The sequence below is a fragment of the Corella eumyota genome, chromosome 6 (assembly GCF_963082875.1).
Source record: "Corella eumyota chromosome 6, kaCorEumy4.1, whole genome shotgun sequence".
Classification (NCBI taxonomy): domain Eukaryota; kingdom Metazoa; phylum Chordata; class Ascidiacea; order Phlebobranchia; family Corellidae; genus Corella; species Corella eumyota.
The window spans coordinates 880,931-900,596 of record NC_137495.1 but is presented as its reverse complement, the minus strand read 5'-3'; the positions used below and the strand labels follow the sequence as shown (position 1 = coordinate 900,596).

Genomic DNA, 19,666 nt, shown 5'->3' with positions numbered 1-19,666 from the left:
CAGTTGTTCTGTCAATGCTCCTGTGGCCTAAAGGAGAAGGCGCCGGTCTCCTAAACCGGAGATTGCGGGTTCGAGTCCCGCCAGGAGCCAATATATTCAAATTTTGAAGACAATTGGTAGACTTACTATAACACTTTAAGCTATAACAATAAGATATTGTTTAGAATTCAATTTTTGCACACTTTAAGCTATTGATTTAAGGTAATTAAATTTTCTCTAAAATAATTGTTTAATGAGGATAAAGTTGAAGTTATTAAAACGCATGACTGATTCCCACCAAAATACGTACCACGTGTCCATGCAAACACGTGATAAGTAAACATAGTTTATTCAACATTTACAAAGTAAACACAATGTGTTTGCATAGGTAGCATAGAAAACTCTAAAGTTTACTCAAACAGACCTTTATAAGTCTATTCGGTCATATTTTGTTTGCCTTATTTAGGTGCAACGCATAGCTAAATGCAGTAACTATAGTCTGCTACTTGCAAATAGCGTTTCGTTTGGTTGTTGGTAGATTCGATTTGTAGCTGATATAACTAAATGAAAGCGTTTAAAACTTTGTACAATTGTACAAGCTTTATTATTATTTATTAGGAACTAAGTTTAATACTTGAACATGGTTTTGAAAAGTCAATATCCCGATGTGGTTATCCCAGATTTGTCTTTTAGTGAACTTCTACTGAAATCCTTAAAGAAACATCCTGCAAATAAACCAGCACTGGTAAGTGTTAATTATACCTTATAATATATGTAGGTAATTGGTAAAACATACAAGTTATACGAAGCCTGAAATTAAACATCGTTGTAGTTGCTTGTAATAAGGTTTATAACTTAGTTTTATATTTACTATGAAAAACGTTTTAAAGAAAGGTGCTGTGTTAAATTTACTTTATAATTAGGCTGTAAATTGAAAGAGTTTTACTTCTATTTGCTTTGGTCATACTTAGTTACAACTCTTCTTCTGTTTAACTAATACAATAAAATTTGGCTTTTAGGTTGATGGAGAAACAGGAGAAAAATACACTTTTGGTCAAGTCAGAGAATATGCCATGAAATATGCTGCATCGTTTAACAAACTGGGCTTACAAAAGGGTGAAGTAGTCGCTGTGTTTCTGCCTAATTGTTTGGATTACCCTCTGCTCTTTATTGCAACTTCTGCTTGTGGGGCAGCTTTCACAACTTGCAATCCAACCTATACTGAAGGTTAGTTGTCCAAGTTCTTTAAATTTATTTTGATAGTTTTTTATCTTAAAAATAATTCTCATATTGGTTGTTTGGTTCTAGTTGTGGTATTGGTTTTTGGTTCTAGTTATTAAAATGGTTGATTGGTTCTAGTTGTGAAATTGGTTGATTGGTTCTAGTTGTAAAATTGGTTGATTGGTTCTAGTTGTGAAATTGGTTGATTGGTTCTAGTTGTGAAATTGGTTGATTGGTTCTAGTTGTGAAATTGGTTGATTGGTTCTAGTTGTGAAATTGGTTGATTGGTTCTAGTTGTAAAATTGGTTGATTGGTTCTAGTTGTGAAAGTGGTTGATTGGTTCTATTTGTGAAATTGGTTGATTGGTTCTAGTTGTTACTGAGTTTCACAATTGTTTTTCTCTAACTAAATCAAACCAAAAGTTGTATAAGTTAAAATTTTTAATTGGTAATCTTTATTTCTTATTATACATGGTGTTTATTCTTTTTATAGAGGAAGTTCTTGGACAGTTCCAACTTTCAAAACCCAACTTTGTTATTGTGGAAGAAAATGGATTAAAATTGGTTCAAAACTTGGCCAGAAAAGTTCCTTCAATAAGAGTAAGATTTTACTTGAAATAAATAAATAAAATCAGTTGTGTTAATAAACTTCATAAGATTTAACAATGTTGTAGGTTTTGTCGGCATCATGTAGTGGGTAAAACACTAATGGTTTTGGATTAATTCTCACTGCTTTCTTGTCACAGTACCTAGAGTTAGGTGCTATATATGGTGCTAACGTTTGCTGTGCCCAGAACCAATCAACAGGGTAATTTCATGGCAATAAGTGTAAATATGTATACAGCTGCCGAAGGCAACTTCTGGCTTGGTCAGAGTAACAATTGTAACTATATGTTAGGACTGTGAAGTCAGCCCACCCTTTTTGAGAATAATGCTTTGCAATAAAGTTGAATAAACAATTATATTTTGTAGAAAATTCTCACCACAACTGAAGTTGAAGGTTGTTTGTCTTTGCCTGAACTGCGTAGAACTGGAGATTTAAGAGGTTTGTAGCAAAACTAAAATAATAAATTATTTAATTTAAAGAAAATTGGCATCGTAGTGCATTTTTAAATTAAATCATAAAATTGCAGTTGTTAGTTTTATTTTGGCTCATACAAAATCTATATATAATGGAGCTTGGTAAATGTATGTCCATTTTGTAAATTGCAAAATAAATAAAACTGCGGTTTGTGGTGGACAAGTAAATTACTGTAAGTAAATATTAGATGGGAGTTGAGACCATATTATGACAATTAAAGCTTTAACTGAAGCGCAGGCTATTAACCAATTAGTGTATTTTTTTATTATTTTATATTAACGATAATTTTCTGAAAGTTTATTTTGATTTATTCAGATTTTCCTTATGACATCACAAGGAATGTAACAGAGGATGTTTGTCTTCTTCCTTATTCAAGTGGAACTACTGGCCTTCCAAAAGGAGTTATGCTCACAGAGAGAAACTTGGTTTCAATCGTGACAATTTGTCGGGTTGTGTTGAGGTGAAAATGTGTTTAAATTTTTTAAGAGTTTTGATTTTAAAATACATATATTGTAAATTGAAATTTTCCACCCAGTCTTAAGTTGTACAAGTTTAAAATATAATTGCCCTCATAATATTACCCCAACCCAGTATCAAGTTGTACAAGTTTAAGATATTATTGACCTCATGATATTACCCCAACCCAGTCTCAAGTTGTACAAGTTTAAGATATTATTGACCTCATAATATTACCCCAACCCAGTCTCAAGTTGTACAAGTTTAAGATATTATTGACCTCATAATATTACCCCAAACTCAGGCTCAAGTTGTACAAGTTTAAGATATTATTGACCTTATAATATTACCCCAAACTCAGTCTCAAGTTGTACAAGTTTAAGATATTTTTAACCTCATAATATTACCCCAAACTCAGGCTCAAGTTGTACAAGTTTAAGATATTTTTAACCTCATAATATTACCCCAAACTCAGGCTCAAGTTGTACAAGTTTAAGATATTTTTAACCTCATTGTACAAGTTGTACAAGTTTAAGATATTTTTAACCTCATAATATTACCCCAAACTCAGGCTCAAGTTGTACAAGTTTAAGATATTTTTAACCTCATAATATTACCCCAAACTCAGTCTCAAGTTGTACAAGTTTAAGATATGATTGACCTTATAATATCACCCCAACCCAGTCTCGAGTTGTACAAATTTAAGATGTTATTGACCCCATGATATTACCTCAACCCATTTCCAAATCATACAAGTTTAAACCCAGTCTCAAGTTGTACAAGTTTAACATTTTTAAAACTAATTTTAACTTTACAGACTCGTGAATGATGTTGGTTATTGTGTGTTACCATTCTTCCACATATATGGATGTATGTTAATGTCAGACTTCTTAGACCAAGGTTCTATGCTTGTTATTCAAAGAAGATTCTCATTAGACTCGTTCTATAAATGTGTACATACTTATAAGGTAAGAAAAGATAATGTCTTTCTTAATATTTTTAGAATTAAATTGTTTTTATATAAACTAGCCAATCCTACAGTCTGCATTTAAATTGTCGTAATATGGTACTTCTGATAATTTACCTGCACACCACAAACAGCATTTTTTTACGTAAAGGTTTTTAAATTAGACATATATGTATATATATGTATATTGTTTACTAAGCTTTATTATATATTTATACATGTTAAAAGTTTGTGCTACCTTTATTTGTTAGTTTATTATTAATTGTAGTAATATTTAAATAAATAAATATAATTCAAAGAGCATTTTAGCATAACTTTTGAATATTTGTTAAATACTATTAATGTGTTTTTTTATGATAAGTGTTATATAACATATTTTGCAAGCGAAGTGGTTTAGGTGGTAAGGTTGAATAGGTAATGATTAATATAAGTGGGATAACTTTGTTTGCTTATCTTTGCTTCTGTTAAAATATTGCAAGTCATTCTTGGTGGGTGTTAAATTAAGTATCTTGATTTATAAATATTTAACCTATTTTTATCATACATATGTATACTAAAGTATTGTACAAAGTTATTAAGTGGAATATTAATAAATTAGTGAACTGATTTGAAAAAATGCTTGCTGTTAATGCTCTAGGCTATAAAATGTAATCTTTTAAAGTTGTTTTCTGTTACTTTAACACTTCTGTTTTGCTTATTTACAGATATTCTGTGCACTACCTTAGCAGTGAGTTTGATCCTCACCGCTCTCATGCTGTAGCCCTTAAGTAAGACGGTATAAACTCCTGCTGAGCCAGCACTTAATCAGCAGCGTAATAATTATCGGGCAATTATAATCTATAATATCCTAAACTGCCAAAGGCAACTCAAGACTGGGTCGGGTTAACTTATGTTACTCTATGTTTAGGTCATGAAGTAGACTTTTCCACATCGAGAGTAAAATCAATAAAAATTTTTTTTTTTATTTATAATTATCTTTTATTAACAATTTTTTTTATATTTCAAGGTCACCTATGCCCCTCTAGTGCCCCCAATAGTTCTAGCAATCTACAACAACCCCATTCCTCCCCAATATGATATCTCATCGCTACGAAGGTTGGGGTCAGGGGCTGCCCCTTTACCCATGGATGTTGGGGTACAAGTGAGCAAGAAAACGAAAAGCTATTTGGGCCAAGGTGAAATTATAAAACTTTTTATTAAACTAAGATGTTGAAATTTAAATATTGTTGAGTAAAGTTAATTTTTTTAAAAGAGCAACATTAAAAAAATTAAATAAAAATTAATAATAAATAAACTCATGTTTAAAAAACTATTTTGTTACTATAAACCGGGAGCGTGGTGTAGTGGTCAAAACACTTGCCACACCACATGAGGTCCTGGGTTCAATTCCTACTGTTCTCATGCTAAAGCACCCTTAAGTAAGGCACTATAAACAGTATAAACTCCTGCTGAGCCAGCACTTAATCAGCAGCTTAACTAGCAGCCAATTATAATTTATTTAATATTCCAAACTGCCAAAGTCAATTTGAGACTGGGTTAAAGTAACTGATGTTACTTTATGTTTAGGTCGCACATGTGACCTTTCCACATCGAGGATAAGGACTTATACAAAAAAAAACGCAGCAATTTCAATCAATATTTATTTTAAGGTTGGGGTTTGTCAGAAGCTGTTCCCTTGACAATGGGAGGGGAGGAGGGTATTCCCCTAAACTCAGTTGGGATTGTTACCCCTAATACAGAATTAAAGGTGGGTAAAACTAAGTAATTGCACTGAGGAAAGATAAGGTTATATTCAGAATCTATATGTTTAGAAAACCCATTACTTTAATATATTAAGTGAAGTGTTTGTATATTTTTTTTTGTATATATCTTTATCCTCGATGTGGGAAGGTCGAATGCGCGACTTAAACATAGAGTAACTTAAGTTACTCCGACACAGTCTCGAGTTGTCTGTGGTATTTTGGGATATTATAGATTATAATTGCCCGATAATTAAGCTGCTGATTAAGTGCTAGCTCAGCAGAAGTTCATACCGTTTATAGCGCCTTACTTAAGGGCGCTACAGCATGAGATCACTGGGGATTGAACCCACGACCTCATGTGTGGTGTAGCAAGTGTTTTTACCACTACACCATGCTGCCGGTTAATTTGCAGTAAATAACCAAAATCCTAAATTTAAGATAAAATATTTTATTTTTTTTACTCCAGTTCTTTTAGTATTAAGTTAAACATAGGACTACTTTGGTACACTAAAAAACAGTGTTTAAGTAATTAACATGACCTAAAACCTGGGATTATGGATTGGTAAATTGTTGATATGTTTTACACTAGTTGTTTTAATACCTAGTTGTAAGTATTGTTAAATTTCCTTGTGCAGGTTGTAGATGTTGTTACTGGAAAGGAATTGAAGGCAAATCAAAGAGGGGAATTATGTGCTAAAGGACCTCAGGTAAGTCTTATGTTGTTTAACAGACTTTTACTATTTTTATTTATTTATCCTCAATGTGGGAAGGTCGACTCAACAGCCTTCACATAGAGTAACATCAGGTACCCCAACCCAGTCTCGAGTTGCCTTTGGCAGTTTGGAATGTGATAATTACCCTTCAATGTCTAAGCTAGCAGAAGTTAGTATTTTTTTTAAACATTACTTAAAGATAGAAGAAGTGGGAACCAAACTTAGGACCTTAATTACTGAATACAAGGGTTCTGACCACCACCCCATGCTGACATTTTTTTCTTAAAAATCAATTAAGATATATATATATAATTTTTGAATTGATAATTTTGTATTTTAGGTAATGAAGGGTTACTATAACAACCCAAAAGCCACTGCTGGTTGCTTAGAACCAACAGGATGGTTTCATACTGGTGATATTGGTTATTATGATGAAAGTGGTTGTGTATATGTGGTGGATAGAATGAAGGAACTCATCAAATATAAAGGATTTCAAGTAAATTTTGTTTGTAATATTATTAGTATTTACCCCACTATTAAACTAAGTTACAATATGAAATAAAAGGGGAATGTGGAGCTTTACCAAGGACCTGTTTTAATACCTGGATTTACTACATAAGGTTCTTGATTTGATTTCCACTGCTCTTACGCCGTAGTGCTCTTTATTAAGGCGCTATAAACGGTATGAACTCCTACTGAGCCAACACCTAATCAGCAGCTTAGTTATTAGGCAATTTTAATTTGTAATATTACAAACTACCAAAGGCATCTTGTGACTGGATCGGGGTAACAGTTGGTACTTTATGTTTAGGCTGTGTGGTTAACCTCCTTACATCAAAGATAAATAAACACAAAAAACTATTTTTTTATGAAGGTTGCACCAGCTGAGTTGGAAGAATGTTTGCTGCATCATCCTAAAGTAAGCGACGCAGCGGTTATTGGGGTTCCTGATAAGGATGCAGGGGAAGTCCCTAAAGCGTTTCTAGTTAAATGTGACCAAAGTTTAACCCCCGGGGAGATTCATGATCACATTAAAGGTGAAATTTTTGTAATTATTTTGGTTCAAAAATTTGTGTTATTTTTTATGGGATTATTACATGTTGTTTTTAGAAGCCAATTATGTTTTAAAGTTGGGATTTATTTAATTTCTTGTGCCTTATATTTATTGGTCTGACTTTACAGATTAAACATAAAGTAACATTTGTTACCCTAACCTAATCTCAAATTGACTTTGACAGTTTGGGATTACAGAGACTAAAATTGTCCGGTAATTGGCTGCTGATTAAGTGCTGGCTCAGCAGAAGTCTATCGTTTATAGACCTTACTCAAGGATGCTGCAGCATGAGATCAATGTGGATTGAACCCATGACTTCATGGTGGTGTAGCAAGTGTTCTTACCACTACACCACGCTGCTGGTACTGATAAAATTCTTGGATTTTGTCATTGTTAATCTTTTTTATTTTTATTACAATCTAGGAAAGTTGTCACATTATAAATTTTTGAGAGGTGGAATTGAATTTGTGGATGTCATTCCTAAAAGTGCAAGTGGAAAAATATTAAGAAGAGAGTTGAGGGATCGTGAAATGAAAAGATCCAAACTTTAAACATTTGAATTTATTTTAATTGTTTTAATTTAAAAATAATTACTTACTTAAAAAGTAAATTTAATTTTATGATTAAATAAATATTTAAATCAGTGTTATACCCATGCAATAAGAACTTCATATATTTTATAAAAATTAATTTTTTATAATTAATTTCTTTTTACAGTAATTAATGTTGATTCAAATCTAGTGTTATTAACGTAATAAATAAAGTTATAAACCTTACTCAACTGGTTGAAAGTTAAATATTTGTAAAATCTCTTTAAAACGAACAAATTAATTTAAACACTTTTTTTCTATTTTAGAATGTGTTTAAAAATAAACGCAAAGTGGAAAAATAAACTGTTTTTTGTACAAGTTTTTGTTATTTATAGCTTATGGTATTTAAGTAATACTGTAAGAAAAGTTACTAGTTTTTAATTCAAAAGAATCTAAGTTGATTTGAGGATAATTAAAAATAAAATATGTTGCCGGTTACCAGCTACGTAAGCGTGTTCCGTCTTTCGCACGTGTGTCGTCATGAAAGGGTTTTTGTTTGTTTACTTAAATTCTAGTTTTTACTAATTTATAAACAGATAAAAGGGTTTATTAAATAAAGAAAAAGGGTGATGAATATATGTGCTGACTGTCTGACTATTAGCTTAACTTTTCAAGCAAGATTTACTTGAATCTTTGTTATTTTTATCTTAACTGTTTACTAAACCTTACAAATATTATTCTAGAATTTTGATTTTTTCCAGCAAAATTGAATAGGATTGGTAAATTGCTTGTAAATCTGTAAATAGTGACTAAATATCAGTAATCATGGTAAGTTTGAAGTTTATGTATTTTTACATTAACGTTTACATTTAATGTTGCACATATTCTTCAAAGGTTCATATTGTCACTTGTCAGATTGTTGAAGTTTTTAAATTAAAGTATTTTAGTTGAGTTTAATTTTATATATTTTTATAATTTACAGGAATTTGTAAAGAACTTCTGTTTGCATTGGAATTCCTCTAGTGTGAGATATCGGGTTGATTTAATTCAACAAGTTCAACAATTTGTTTTAACTAAGAAAGGTTAATTCTTGTTTTGCTTTTTTAATAATGTAACAAGCGGCGTAAACATTCCAATTGTCTCTATCTTTTTTGCACTTGTCTAGTAAAATATTTATCTATCTTGACACCTTCTGATAAGATGTGTTAAGTTTTAGCGCGAATTACTTCGTTAAATATGTTGTGTTATATTGAAGGGGGTGACATTTTGAAGTATCTGCTGAACGGTTGTGTTTGGTCGTTGCGGTGCTAGTCTATATTTATATAAATGTTATATACTGAACTCTGTACTAGTTTATGAGTTGTCGTATAGGTATGGCAGTAACTAAATAAAAAGAACGTAACAATAAGTAGTGGGGTACCTATAAATGTACTAAATTAAGTGGAGCTCTATTGTGCTTTTGCTAAGTTTATAAAATGCGAAAAGGTACAGGATTTTTATACCTTACCCTAACCTTTCCTTGCAAATTCTGCCCTTTGTGGTATTTATTTTAGTACTACTCGTTTAAACCGGCGGACAACACTAATAGGGCTCCACTATTCTATCCATTTGTTCCAATATCTTTTATTGGAACTGTTTCATAACTGATTTATTAATAATTTTAAAGTTTCAATTAGAATTGTATTATAACATTATATTTTATCTTATTGTTGACAATATATAATAAATTAGAATTGAACAAAAATAACGAAGATAAATTTAGTTTTATTAATGCAACTAAAGATTGTAAAATTGAAAAAAAAAAAAACTTATATATATAATTTTTTACCAACACCATTTTTTTAGATATTCCTGATGGTGTAATCAAGTTATTGATGAAATCCTTAACCTCAACTTTACCATTCTACAAGGATTTAATATCACGTAAATGTGTGCTCGATTCATTGAAGTTATTGGTGGATGAATACACGAAACCTTCCCAAACTATTTTGTTGCAAGTTCTAAGTGAGGAGGCAAAGTATCAGACCACAAGCAAATATACATGGTAAGATTTGTGTGAGTTTAAACTGTTAATTTTAGTTTTAAAATCACCTGTAGTTAAGTGAACTATCGTAGGCTCACGTATGTTGTCCGGCTCTAGACAAAACAACGTGCCGTTTACCGTAGGAGAGAATTCTCTCGAACCGTAATCCGTTGGTGTTAATTCTCTTGCACCATAGTCCAGACGAGAGAGTTTAGGAGAGCCGTAGTGTAATTATGTTTTGTCTACAACCTAGCCAACATATGTGATCTCTATTTTATATTATGTTTTTTTTTTTAATTTCCCTTTCACGAGAGCTAAGTAGTTTACACTAAATCGAATGCATATCAAATAAATATGGAATTGATCAAATGAAACAGAAGGATTCATAAATTAAACTCCCACTTCAACCCTCACTCATTTGAAATGCACTTAATAAATGCGATCCATTTGATCTATTCGAAATAGTTTGATTCATTTGATTCTATATATATATTTATGAGAATCGGTCTTTCAGTTTTGTTCTATGTTCAATTTTTTTTAAATTCAATAAGTTTTGGTCTATTTTTGGTCTATGTTCAATTTTTGGTCTATGTTCAATTTTTGGTCTATGTTCAATTTTTGGTCTATGTTCAATTTTTGGTCTATGTTCAATTTTTGGTCTATGTTCAATTTTTGGTCTATGTTCAATTTTTTTTGAAATTTTTTTTAAAATTCAATATACCGTCTTTCAATTTTAGCTATCCTTATAAAGATTAAAGACTGATAAAAATTATATTTACACTTTTTTACACTTAATAAAACCTTAATTAAATTTTTAGTCGCAGTTTATCTGGGCAGGCTCTTGTAGCACTTGGTTGGTCAATAATGTTGGGAGGGGAGGGCAAAGAAGTTGATTTTAAGAAGTTGGCCACCATTCAGGCTGGATTATATTATGGCTCACAAGCAAGCCAACATCAACCTATTTGCAAGAGTGCTGATCGCAAAATTGGGGCTTACTGGAAAAAGGTAAATTCAAGTTAATGTTTAAGTTGTAAGATCCCTTTAGGTGTGTAAATTACATAAAATTTGTATTTTTTAATATGAATTTTTACAAAAAAAACATTTCTGAGATATGTATATATATATACAAATAGGTTTTTAAATTTAATTTTTCTTTCTTTTTTGTTGTTTTTAGAACCAAGATGTGATACCAACCATGATTGAGATGTTTTTGGGAGGTGATTCCTTTCCCCAAGGTTGCCTCCTAGTGGCAAGAATGCTTCAAGGTCATCATGGGAAGTTGGTGGAGCGTAAAAATGAGGTTTTAGTGATGTTTGTTAAAGTTATTGTGATGAGCAAATCTGCTCCAACAACTGCTGAGCTGGTAAGTGAATTTTGATTTATTTCGATATTTTATTTTCTTTGATTTATTTCGATATTTTATTTTCTTTGATTTATTTCGGTATTTAATTTTAATAACTGTTGAATAAGGATTATTTTGGAAAAGACTTGACTGTAACTACAATAATTTAAATACTCTTTGTGTGGCAGATTGGTATCGTGTCAGTAATTCTTCTTTTTTTAAATGAATTTATTGCAATTAACAATAACTTACTTATTTTGTTCACATAACGAACAATAATATTAAAAATTTAGGCTTTTTGCGATAATTTTCATTAAAATTATTTTCTTAAGTATTTAACGTGTTATAAATTGGGAATAATTTTATTTTAATATTGATTATCTTTTTGTAGAATTGCAGCATTCCAATCATGAAAGAAATTACTCACTCAGACTTCAAGGAAATTATTTTCCCAGCTTTCCAGAAAGCTTTGCTGAGAAGTCCAGACAATGTTTTAACAAGTATGTATGTGTGCTAGTTACTATATTTAATGGGTTTTTGTTTTATTTCAACAGAATGTCTAAATTGCAATATGGTAGATATAGATTAGTATATCAAGCCCATATTTAAATTTAAATCATCATTTTTTATTGTTCTTTATTTAAACTAGTTGATAACCCGCCCTACAGTCAGCATTTTAATTGTCGTTAAACCGGCAGCGTGGTTTAGTGGTAAGAACACTTGCTACACCACCATGAGGTCATGGGTTCAATCCCCACTGTTCTTTTGCTGTAGCGCCCTTAAGTAAGGCGTTATAAACTGTATGAACTCCTGCTGAGCTAGCACTTAATCAGCATCATAATTACTGGGCAATTATAATCTATATTATCCCAAACTGCCAAAGGCAACTCAAGACTGGGTCGGAGTAACTGATGTTACTCTATGTTTAAGTCGCGCAATCGACCTTACCACATCGAAAATAAAGATATATACAAAAAAAAACAGTCACAACTTTAAACTAATATGCGCCCACAATTAGTTACCAGATACCTCAAGCAGCAGTTTTATTTATTTTGTAGGCATACAAAATTAGACATACATATATAAATCGATTGTCCGTTAAGCTTCATTATATAAATATAACAAACATTTTCTATTTTCAAACTTATAGCAATCAAGAGCATAGTTGGTAACGTTGGCATTGATCTTAGTCAACATTCACTTGATTTACTCAAGATTTTGTCAGCTCAACTTATTTCCAAGAACGACAAGAACAGGGAGGTTGCGACGGAGATTGTCGTTACTATGGCAACACAGTGTAGCGATGCACAAGCCGTGTTGGAAGCCCTGAGATATTTGTTCGCTGTTTTGAAAGGTTTGCAACATGTTGTAAAGATGTACCTTTATTAATATATAGGCCTACTGGATTTTATATAAGTTAGAATTTAATCTATTTGATAGATATGTATTTAATTTGATCCTTTATGTTTATTTCATACAGTATATCTGGATGGTATCTGTTATGAAGTGTTCTGCTAGACTGTTTTTTTTTAGATCAATAGTCAATAAATTTGAACTTTAATTATGCTTTTTTTTTTTGTATATATCCTTATCCTCGATGTGGAAAAGTCGAATGCGCGACTTAAACATAGAGTTACACTTGTTACCCCGACCCAGTCTCGAGTTGATTTTGGCAGTTTGGGATATTATAGAATAAAATTGCCCGATAATTAAGCTGCTGATTAAGTGCTGGCTCAGCAGGAGTTCATACCGTTTAAAGCACCTTACTCAAGGGTGCTACAGCATGCGATCAGTGGGGATTGAACCTACGACCTCATGTGTGGTGTAGCAAGAGTTCTTACCACTACACCACGCTGCCGGTTATGTTATAAACTTTAACACTTATTAACTTTAAAAGTTACTTTTGATTTATTATATTTATTTTCTTAGGCTTGGCATGTACCTAAAAAGTTACTCTAAAATACACTTAACTGTAGAGTATACCACTTTAATCTTTTTAAATTATTTTAAATATGTTTTTGTTTTGTTAAGGATCTGAAGGTAAACTGACCACTCCAGGTCAAAAGTGTTCAGTCTTGATTGTGATTGGTGGGTTGGCTTCAAGCCCAGTTGGAAGCGGCCAATCAGCTGGTGAGCTCACTTCATCAGCTGTCCAAATGTTCTTACCCTTTCTACAATTGGTAAGTTTAAATGTTTTATAAATTTTTTAACAAGTAGCTTAAAAAGTATTACCACTAGTTCCTTTTTCTTGTTTTAATTTTAATAGCAGAAGTTTATCAGGACAATAAAATTTGAAGAAATAGTCTATTTTTTTTTTAAATTTAAGCAAATTTTGTAACTTTATTATACATCTTCTGAAATAAAATTTGATTAATTTAAATTTTGATACCAGGAGGTACACGAGGGAACCTTGGTGCAAGCTGGTTCCTCGCTATCAAAATGGTGCCAAAAGTTGAAGAACCAGGTACCAGTTGAATTGGTTAACTGGTTTGTAAAAGCACCATCTCTTAAATCATCCACACCAGCTGTGAGAACCAGTTATTTGGATGCAATGGTGAATGCTTTCAAGAAAGACAATTTAAGCCAGGTTGGTTCATTTTAGTTGGATGGTTATAACATAAATACAAAGTTTCAATGTCTTAAGTTCAATTCCCACTGCTGCCCCGTTGTAGCATCTTTAAATAAGACAAAAAAACACAAATTTAAGTTCAGTTTGTTAGGGGAAAAAGTGGTAATCACATACTAAGATAACATATAATAACAACTTGATGTCCCGAGTTTAAATCTCACTGCTTGTATTTTTAAGCATTTTTAGGCTGGGCTAAGGTTTATGATGTAGTTTTACAAATTCAAGTTTCGCTAAGCTAACATTTAAAAACTAACAAAAATTTAATGACTAGGTGGAACCCCTACTCAGCTACTTGCTTCAGTGTGTTGAAAAGGCCACCGCATCCCAGGTTCCCATGGTAACAGAGGCATTGTTTGCATCATTGCTAGTAGCTAAGTTAGAAAACGTAGAGTTTAAGAAAGGTGAGGTTCTGTTGTGTGATGTAACAATAACCATATGTGGTTGATTGTTACTTAATGTGGGAAGGTCAGCTTCGCGACCCAAACATTGAGTAGCATTTATCACCCTGACCCAGTCTTAAGTTGACTTTGGCAGTTTAGGACAATATTAATTGTAATTGCTGATAATTAGAAGCTGCCGAGTAATTGTTGGCTTAGCAGGACTTTAATAGCACCTTACTCAAGGGCACTACAGCATGAGAGCAGTAGGGATCCAGGAAGTCAAGTGTTCTGACCACTACACCACGCTGCTGCTTTTTTTCTTTATTGTTGATATTTAATATTTAAAAATTTTACTTTTAAACCAATATTAATTCTGTTTTTACTTAATTTTCCAGCTTACAAATGGCAAGGTTTTTGGAATACAATCCTGGACACAAAGAAGAATTTATTTTGTTCTGATAAATTCCTCCATAATTCTTGTGATGAAACTTTGTTGAAATTAAATATTTTAATCGAGTTTTTATTTCTGGAACATTCACAAAAGCTACAATCTGATAATATCAAGTAAGTTATTTAATGTTAAAAAAAAAGCAAATCAATAGCACGCCCAATGGTTGGGAATTTAATTGTTGTAATATGGTTGCAACTCTTATCTAATATTTGCCTGTGATAATTTACCAACACACCACAAATGGAAGTTTTATTTTAGTGGCCTATTAATTAGACATTTCATGAGGCTCACAGATTGTTTTGTTACTCCTAAACAATGAATTTTATTCTGTATTTTTAAAATTACTTATAACTACAAAATTGATTTTCTTTTTTCAAAACTTTATTTTTTTTAGGAATTTTGGTCGTTGTTTAGTTTATATGATGTTGAACAAAGACTATCCACTGAGGAAAGCTGTGACCAAAACCATTAAGAAATTACAACTTAGTTTGCCTGGTAAGTGGTGTTTAATTGTTACTGGTCTTACATAGACAAAAAAAACATGTTAGCAAAAACTTTTTAAACTGGCAAAGTTTACTTGAGACTGGGGTAACAAATATTACATGGAGGCAAAATAAGTGAGTGATGTTTATTGTTTTGGGTATATACACATGATATGTTACTGCTTTTTTTAAATATATGTATTTATGTAATGTTTTGAAAAATTTAAATGGCAATTATAATTAATAAAATTCTAAACTGGCAAAGTCAACTTAAGACTGGGTCAGGGTAACTCATGTTACTCTATGTTTAGGTTTCAAAGTTGACCTTCCTACATCAATGATAAAGTTATATTTATACAAAACTTCTTCAAAAACCTAAATCTAATCCTCTTTAAAAACATACAAAATATTATAAAAACATTGTTAATTAAATATTTAAGTTAAGGCTAAATTAAAAAATTGATTTTTAATGTTCTAGACAACCAATTTTGCTTCATGATGATATCAACCTTATCTGAAGTTCTACGACCTTCAAAATACATCGACCTTGAAACCATCGATGACACCTCGGAGTTGTTGAAAACTTATGTCACGCCTCGTCGATTCCACGACACCATGCAAAGTATTATTAACGTTCCGGAGTTGAAAAATAACGAACAAGTTGGATGTTTGATTGCTCTTAGTATATTGGAGGATGCATATCATCCTTGTATAAGTAAGTTGTTAGTAAAATTTGTTCTCAATATTTATAATACTTTACTACCTCAGACTGGTGGCATGGTGTTGTGGTTGGAAGACTTGGCTGCACTCTATTAGGTCTTGGATCAATTACTACCGCTTCCATGCTGTAGCATCTTTAAGTTGGGCTTCTAAAAAGATTAAAATTTTGCTGAGCCAGCATTTAATTAGGAGTATAAATATCATATAATTAATCTAATTCCAAACTGCTAAAGTTAACCCAAGACTGGGTCAGGGTAACAAATGTTACTCTATGTTTGGGTCATGAAGTTAACTTTTTTACATCAATTTGGGCAAATATATTCATTATTACCCTAAACTACATTAACTAGTGAAGTTAACTTAAGATTTGATCAGGGTCGGAGTAACAAATGTTACTCTATGTTAAGGCTGATAAGTCAGCATTCCTTTATCAAGAATTAATACTAAAAAGGATAATTTGATGTTACACAGATAAATTAAAATTTTTATTTTCTAAAATGTTGTTATTATATCTTTAGTGAAGATGAATAATCATTTATGGATCGATTTCCTCTACAAAAATGGTTTTGATGCCAGGATTTTTATTGCTGAGAATGTTGCTCAAATAAAACAAAAATTAATCACACCAGAACAACATACTCAGGTAAAATACTTTGTTAAATTTAGATTTTTACAGTAGTTTTAAAACTATCATTTGATTATTTTTTTTATGTTCAACCATCTTCATTATGAAAAGGTTGATTTCACGACCTAAACAATTTGGGATATTATAGAATATAATTGCCCCAAAATTAAAATGTTGATTAAGTGTTGGCTCAGCAGAAATTTATATTGTTTATGACACCTTACTCTGGGGTGATACAGCTTGAGAACAGTAGGGATTGACTCTAGGACCTCATGTAGTGATGCCAAGTGTTCTGAGTACTACACCACACTGCCGGTATATTTAATGCAAAGCGTAGTTGTGTATACATATTTAAATAGTGTTCATGATGCATTTAATCTTACTTTTTTACATAGGTATCTGCTTTTTGGGCCATTATTTATAGTTGTAACAATTAAGGTTGCACTTTTATTTATTGACCTAATTCTGTCTTTTTATTATTGATCCAAATTTAACTTTAAATATCAAGTATAGTTTTTTGCTAATTAATTTTAACTTCATTAAACCATTCACTTTACCATTTCAGGCGAACCTTACTGCTTTATCTGACCTTGTAAGAATAGCTCCTGATATACTAATGCCACATGTTGTTGACTATGCCACTGAAATATTTAATATACCGGAGTTAAATACAATCACAAAGACTGAGTACAACATTATGTTAACTCCTGAAGGACAGCTTTACAACATGGCTATCATTGACAAGTGGGTTTAGATTGATTTCTGTGATAAAAAGTTAAAAATTTTGGGTAGATTTATTCTTTTTTTTTAACCAGCAGCATGGTGTAATGGTCAGAACACTTAATTTCACCACCTGAGATCTTGGGTTCAAGCTATACTGCTTTTATGCTGTATCACCCTTGAATAAGGCGCTATAAACGGTATAAACTCCTGCTGAGCAAATACTTAATCAGCAGATTAATTATCGTACAATTATAATCTATAATATCCCAAACTGGCAAAGGCAACTCGAAACTGGGTGAGGGTAACAAATGTTACTCTATGTCTCAATCGTGAATTTGATCTTTCAATATCAAGGATAAACAAGTATATATTAAAAAAAGGGTGATTTACAGACTACGCAAATAAACTAAACGCTTAACACATATATATGTAGGGCTCCAAAGATAGCAGTAACCAAGAACATTAAAAGAGAAAGTAAAGCTTATTCATACAAGGAACAAATGATGGGAGAAGAACTAAAAAGGTGGGTTTATAGTATTCTTATTTATTCAAGTAAATTACAGGGCTCTCTGGCATAATTAGTAAGGTATTTAAACTGTATTTTTATCGTGACCCAAGGAAGTACAAATATATATTCACTGCTTCTATATATGGTAGTGGCTAAAGTGAAGCATTTTTGCTACTTTATTTAACTGCTACTTAATTTAACTAAGTCCTAATACACTATCAATGTGCTAAAATTAGCTTTTTTACTAGGATTTTTCTAATTAGATAACAAATTTGCGGGGTAATGTTGGGTTTTCAACTTTGTTATCTATGTTTTAGCTATAAAGTTGGTCTTTTGCTTGGCATACACAGCCTAAAGAGAAATTTTAACTTTTAATTAGATCAAAAATAGGATATTGGAAATTAACTTATAATATTTTATATTTTTATACCATCAATTTAAAAAAAAATTTTAAATATTAAATTTTTTAGGGAGCTATTAAAAAAGGGGGACTCAGGTGGAGGGGCAATACAGGGGGGTGGGGTAAAACTCACCCCCCAAATACCCCCTAATTTAAACAAAAAACAGCGGGAATTGGTTGACCTTGAACTAGAGAAGGAAAAGGTCATCAGGAATAATTTACTAAAGGTTTGTGATTTAATATTTGAACTTAAATTTCTTTTTGCCAAATCTGTCATTTTTTTGTATTTATTTATCCTTAATGTGGGAAGGTCTACTTTACGACCTAAACATAGAGTAACATCATTTACTCCAACCCAGTCTTAAGTTGCCTGTGGCAGTCTGGGATATTATAGATTATAATTGCCCGATAATTATGCTGCTGATTAAGTGCCGACTCAGTAGGAGTTCATACCGTTGATACGACCTTACGCAGGGGCGCTACAGCATGAGAGCAGTGAGAATCAAACCCAGGGCCATCCTATGAATAACTTTCTTATTATCCAAGAGTTTGTCTAAAATAAAAATCTAGCCTTAAATTATAAGATAATTTTAAATTGAAATTTTGATTTTTTAGTTGAACACCAAGTTTAACTCGATGTGTGATGTTTTGTCATCTGCTATGAAGAATTATGACCTCACAAGTGATCTTTCAGGCCACCTGGTGATGCTCATTAAACCACTTTTATTCACTTTATCCTCACCTCTAGCTTCAAGAAGATGTCAGGATCTGTTTGTGTTTTTAAACAATATTATGACTCCTGAAAATTTCAATAAAATAGGTTTGTTAATATTAATGTTTTCTGTTTAACTTAGAGGTAAGTGGTATAAGGGTCATAAAACTTGGCTTCACTACATGAGGTACTTGGTTTGATCCTCACTACTTTCATTCAAGTAATCTTATGATGTAGCGTCCTTGAGTAAGGCACTATAACTGGTATAAACTTCTGCTGAGCCAGCACTTAATCAGCAATTTAATTACCAGGCAATTAGGCAACTTAAGACTGGGTCGGTGTAATGTTTAGGTTTTTCTCCTCACATCGAGAACAATAAATATATAAAAGACAGACTTAAGTGTTTAATTAAAGGATGTTATTTGATATTTAGGTATTAGTATACATTTAGATGGACTTTATTTATACCACTTTTATTCAATTCATTATGCTGTTGGCCATTGTATCATAAAATATAAATACTATTTTTAAATTGTCAATTTTTAAACTTTTTTTTGACTATTTACATATATTGTATTTTCCAGGTTTACAATGCAGTTATGCTACTCTAAGGATGCTGCAACCTTCCATGGATGTTGATGTTAATTGGTGCGATGAAAAGTTAGAGACCTCTGTTGTAAGGATTGTGAAACTGCTCAACAAACAACTTAAATCAAGTAAAGTTATTGAATTTTAAATACTAAATTTTTAGTTTCAATTTATGGTGTTTTACAACGCAACAAATGGTTTAAAGTTATTTATTTATAACTAACTAGTGGATAGCCCGCCCTACGGTTGGCATTTTAATTGTTGTAATATGGTCACAACTCTCAACTAATATTTGACCATGACATTTTACTTGCGCTCAGTTTTGTTTATTTTGTAAGCCT

General features: G+C 31.7%; 2 protein-coding genes and 1 non-coding gene across 4 annotated transcripts in view; all 3 read left to right on the top strand.

The window, feature by feature from the left end:
* Positions 1 to 16: 16 nt before the first annotated feature.
* Trnar-ccu (transfer RNA arginine (anticodon CCU)) lies at positions 17 to 89 on the top strand. The gene has a single exon. It is a non-coding gene; the product is annotated as a tRNA-Arg (tRNA).
* LOC145754850 (uncharacterized) lies at positions 50 to 8,030 on the top strand. 2 transcript variants are annotated; one of them, XM_082570994.1, is made up of 13 exons: positions 50 to 116; positions 598 to 724; positions 999 to 1,206; positions 1,693 to 1,799; positions 2,172 to 2,244; positions 2,596 to 2,740; positions 3,554 to 3,704; positions 4,710 to 4,878; positions 5,353 to 5,450; positions 6,081 to 6,152; positions 6,499 to 6,654; positions 7,033 to 7,195; positions 7,636 to 8,030. In XM_082570994.1, the coding sequence occupies exons 2-13, from the start codon at positions 620 to 622 to the stop codon at positions 7,761 to 7,763; spliced, it is 1,575 nt and encodes a 524-aa protein (XP_082427120.1). In that variant the 5' UTR covers positions 50 to 116; positions 598 to 619; the 3' UTR covers positions 7,764 to 8,030. The 2 variants fall into 2 exon arrangements, with proteins under 2 accessions (XP_082427120.1, XP_082427118.1); XM_082570992.1 differs by having other exon boundaries at positions 57 to 201.
* Positions 8,031 to 8,484: 454 nt separating this feature from the next.
* The window catches only part of LOC145756013 (stalled ribosome sensor GCN1-like), a 31,955-nt gene continuing 20,773 nt past the window's right edge, over positions 8,485 to 19,666 (top strand). Inside the window, exons 1-19 of the mRNA XM_082572234.1 lie at positions 8,485 to 8,570; positions 8,725 to 8,824; positions 9,588 to 9,786; positions 10,584 to 10,770; positions 10,940 to 11,128; positions 11,499 to 11,607; positions 12,258 to 12,461; positions 13,139 to 13,287; positions 13,500 to 13,694; positions 14,008 to 14,137; positions 14,512 to 14,680; positions 14,962 to 15,062; positions 15,528 to 15,764; positions 16,288 to 16,412; positions 16,960 to 17,138; positions 17,551 to 17,640; positions 18,096 to 18,252; positions 18,641 to 18,845; positions 19,322 to 19,453. Of these exons, the coding sequence (XP_082428360.1) occupies positions 8,568 to 8,570; positions 8,725 to 8,824; positions 9,588 to 9,786; positions 10,584 to 10,770; positions 10,940 to 11,128; positions 11,499 to 11,607; positions 12,258 to 12,461; positions 13,139 to 13,287; positions 13,500 to 13,694; positions 14,008 to 14,137; positions 14,512 to 14,680; positions 14,962 to 15,062; positions 15,528 to 15,764; positions 16,288 to 16,412; positions 16,960 to 17,138; positions 17,551 to 17,640; positions 18,096 to 18,252; positions 18,641 to 18,845; positions 19,322 to 19,453 (2,860 nt within the window). The 5' untranslated portion in view covers positions 8,485 to 8,567. The remainder of the gene's footprint in view (positions 8,571 to 8,724; positions 8,825 to 9,587; positions 9,787 to 10,583; positions 10,771 to 10,939; positions 11,129 to 11,498; positions 11,608 to 12,257; positions 12,462 to 13,138; positions 13,288 to 13,499; positions 13,695 to 14,007; positions 14,138 to 14,511; positions 14,681 to 14,961; positions 15,063 to 15,527; positions 15,765 to 16,287; positions 16,413 to 16,959; positions 17,139 to 17,550; positions 17,641 to 18,095; positions 18,253 to 18,640; positions 18,846 to 19,321; positions 19,454 to 19,666) is intronic.

What these genes read in the sequence shown, in the direction of transcription:
- LOC145754850 (XM_082570994.1), top strand. Translation starts at nt 620, where the DNA reads ATGGTTTTGAAAAGTCAATATCCCGATGTGGTTATCCCAGATTTGTCT. An exon ending in ATTTGTCGGGTTGTGTTGAG is followed by an intron (nt 2,741 to 3,553) that starts GTGAAAATGTGT and finishes TTAACTTTACAG; the next exon opens with ACTCGTGAATGATGTTGGTT. An exon ending in GAAAAGCTATTTGGGCCAAG is followed by an intron (nt 4,879 to 5,352) that starts GTGAAATTATAA and finishes ATTTATTTTAAG; the next exon opens with GTTGGGGTTTGTCAGAAGCT.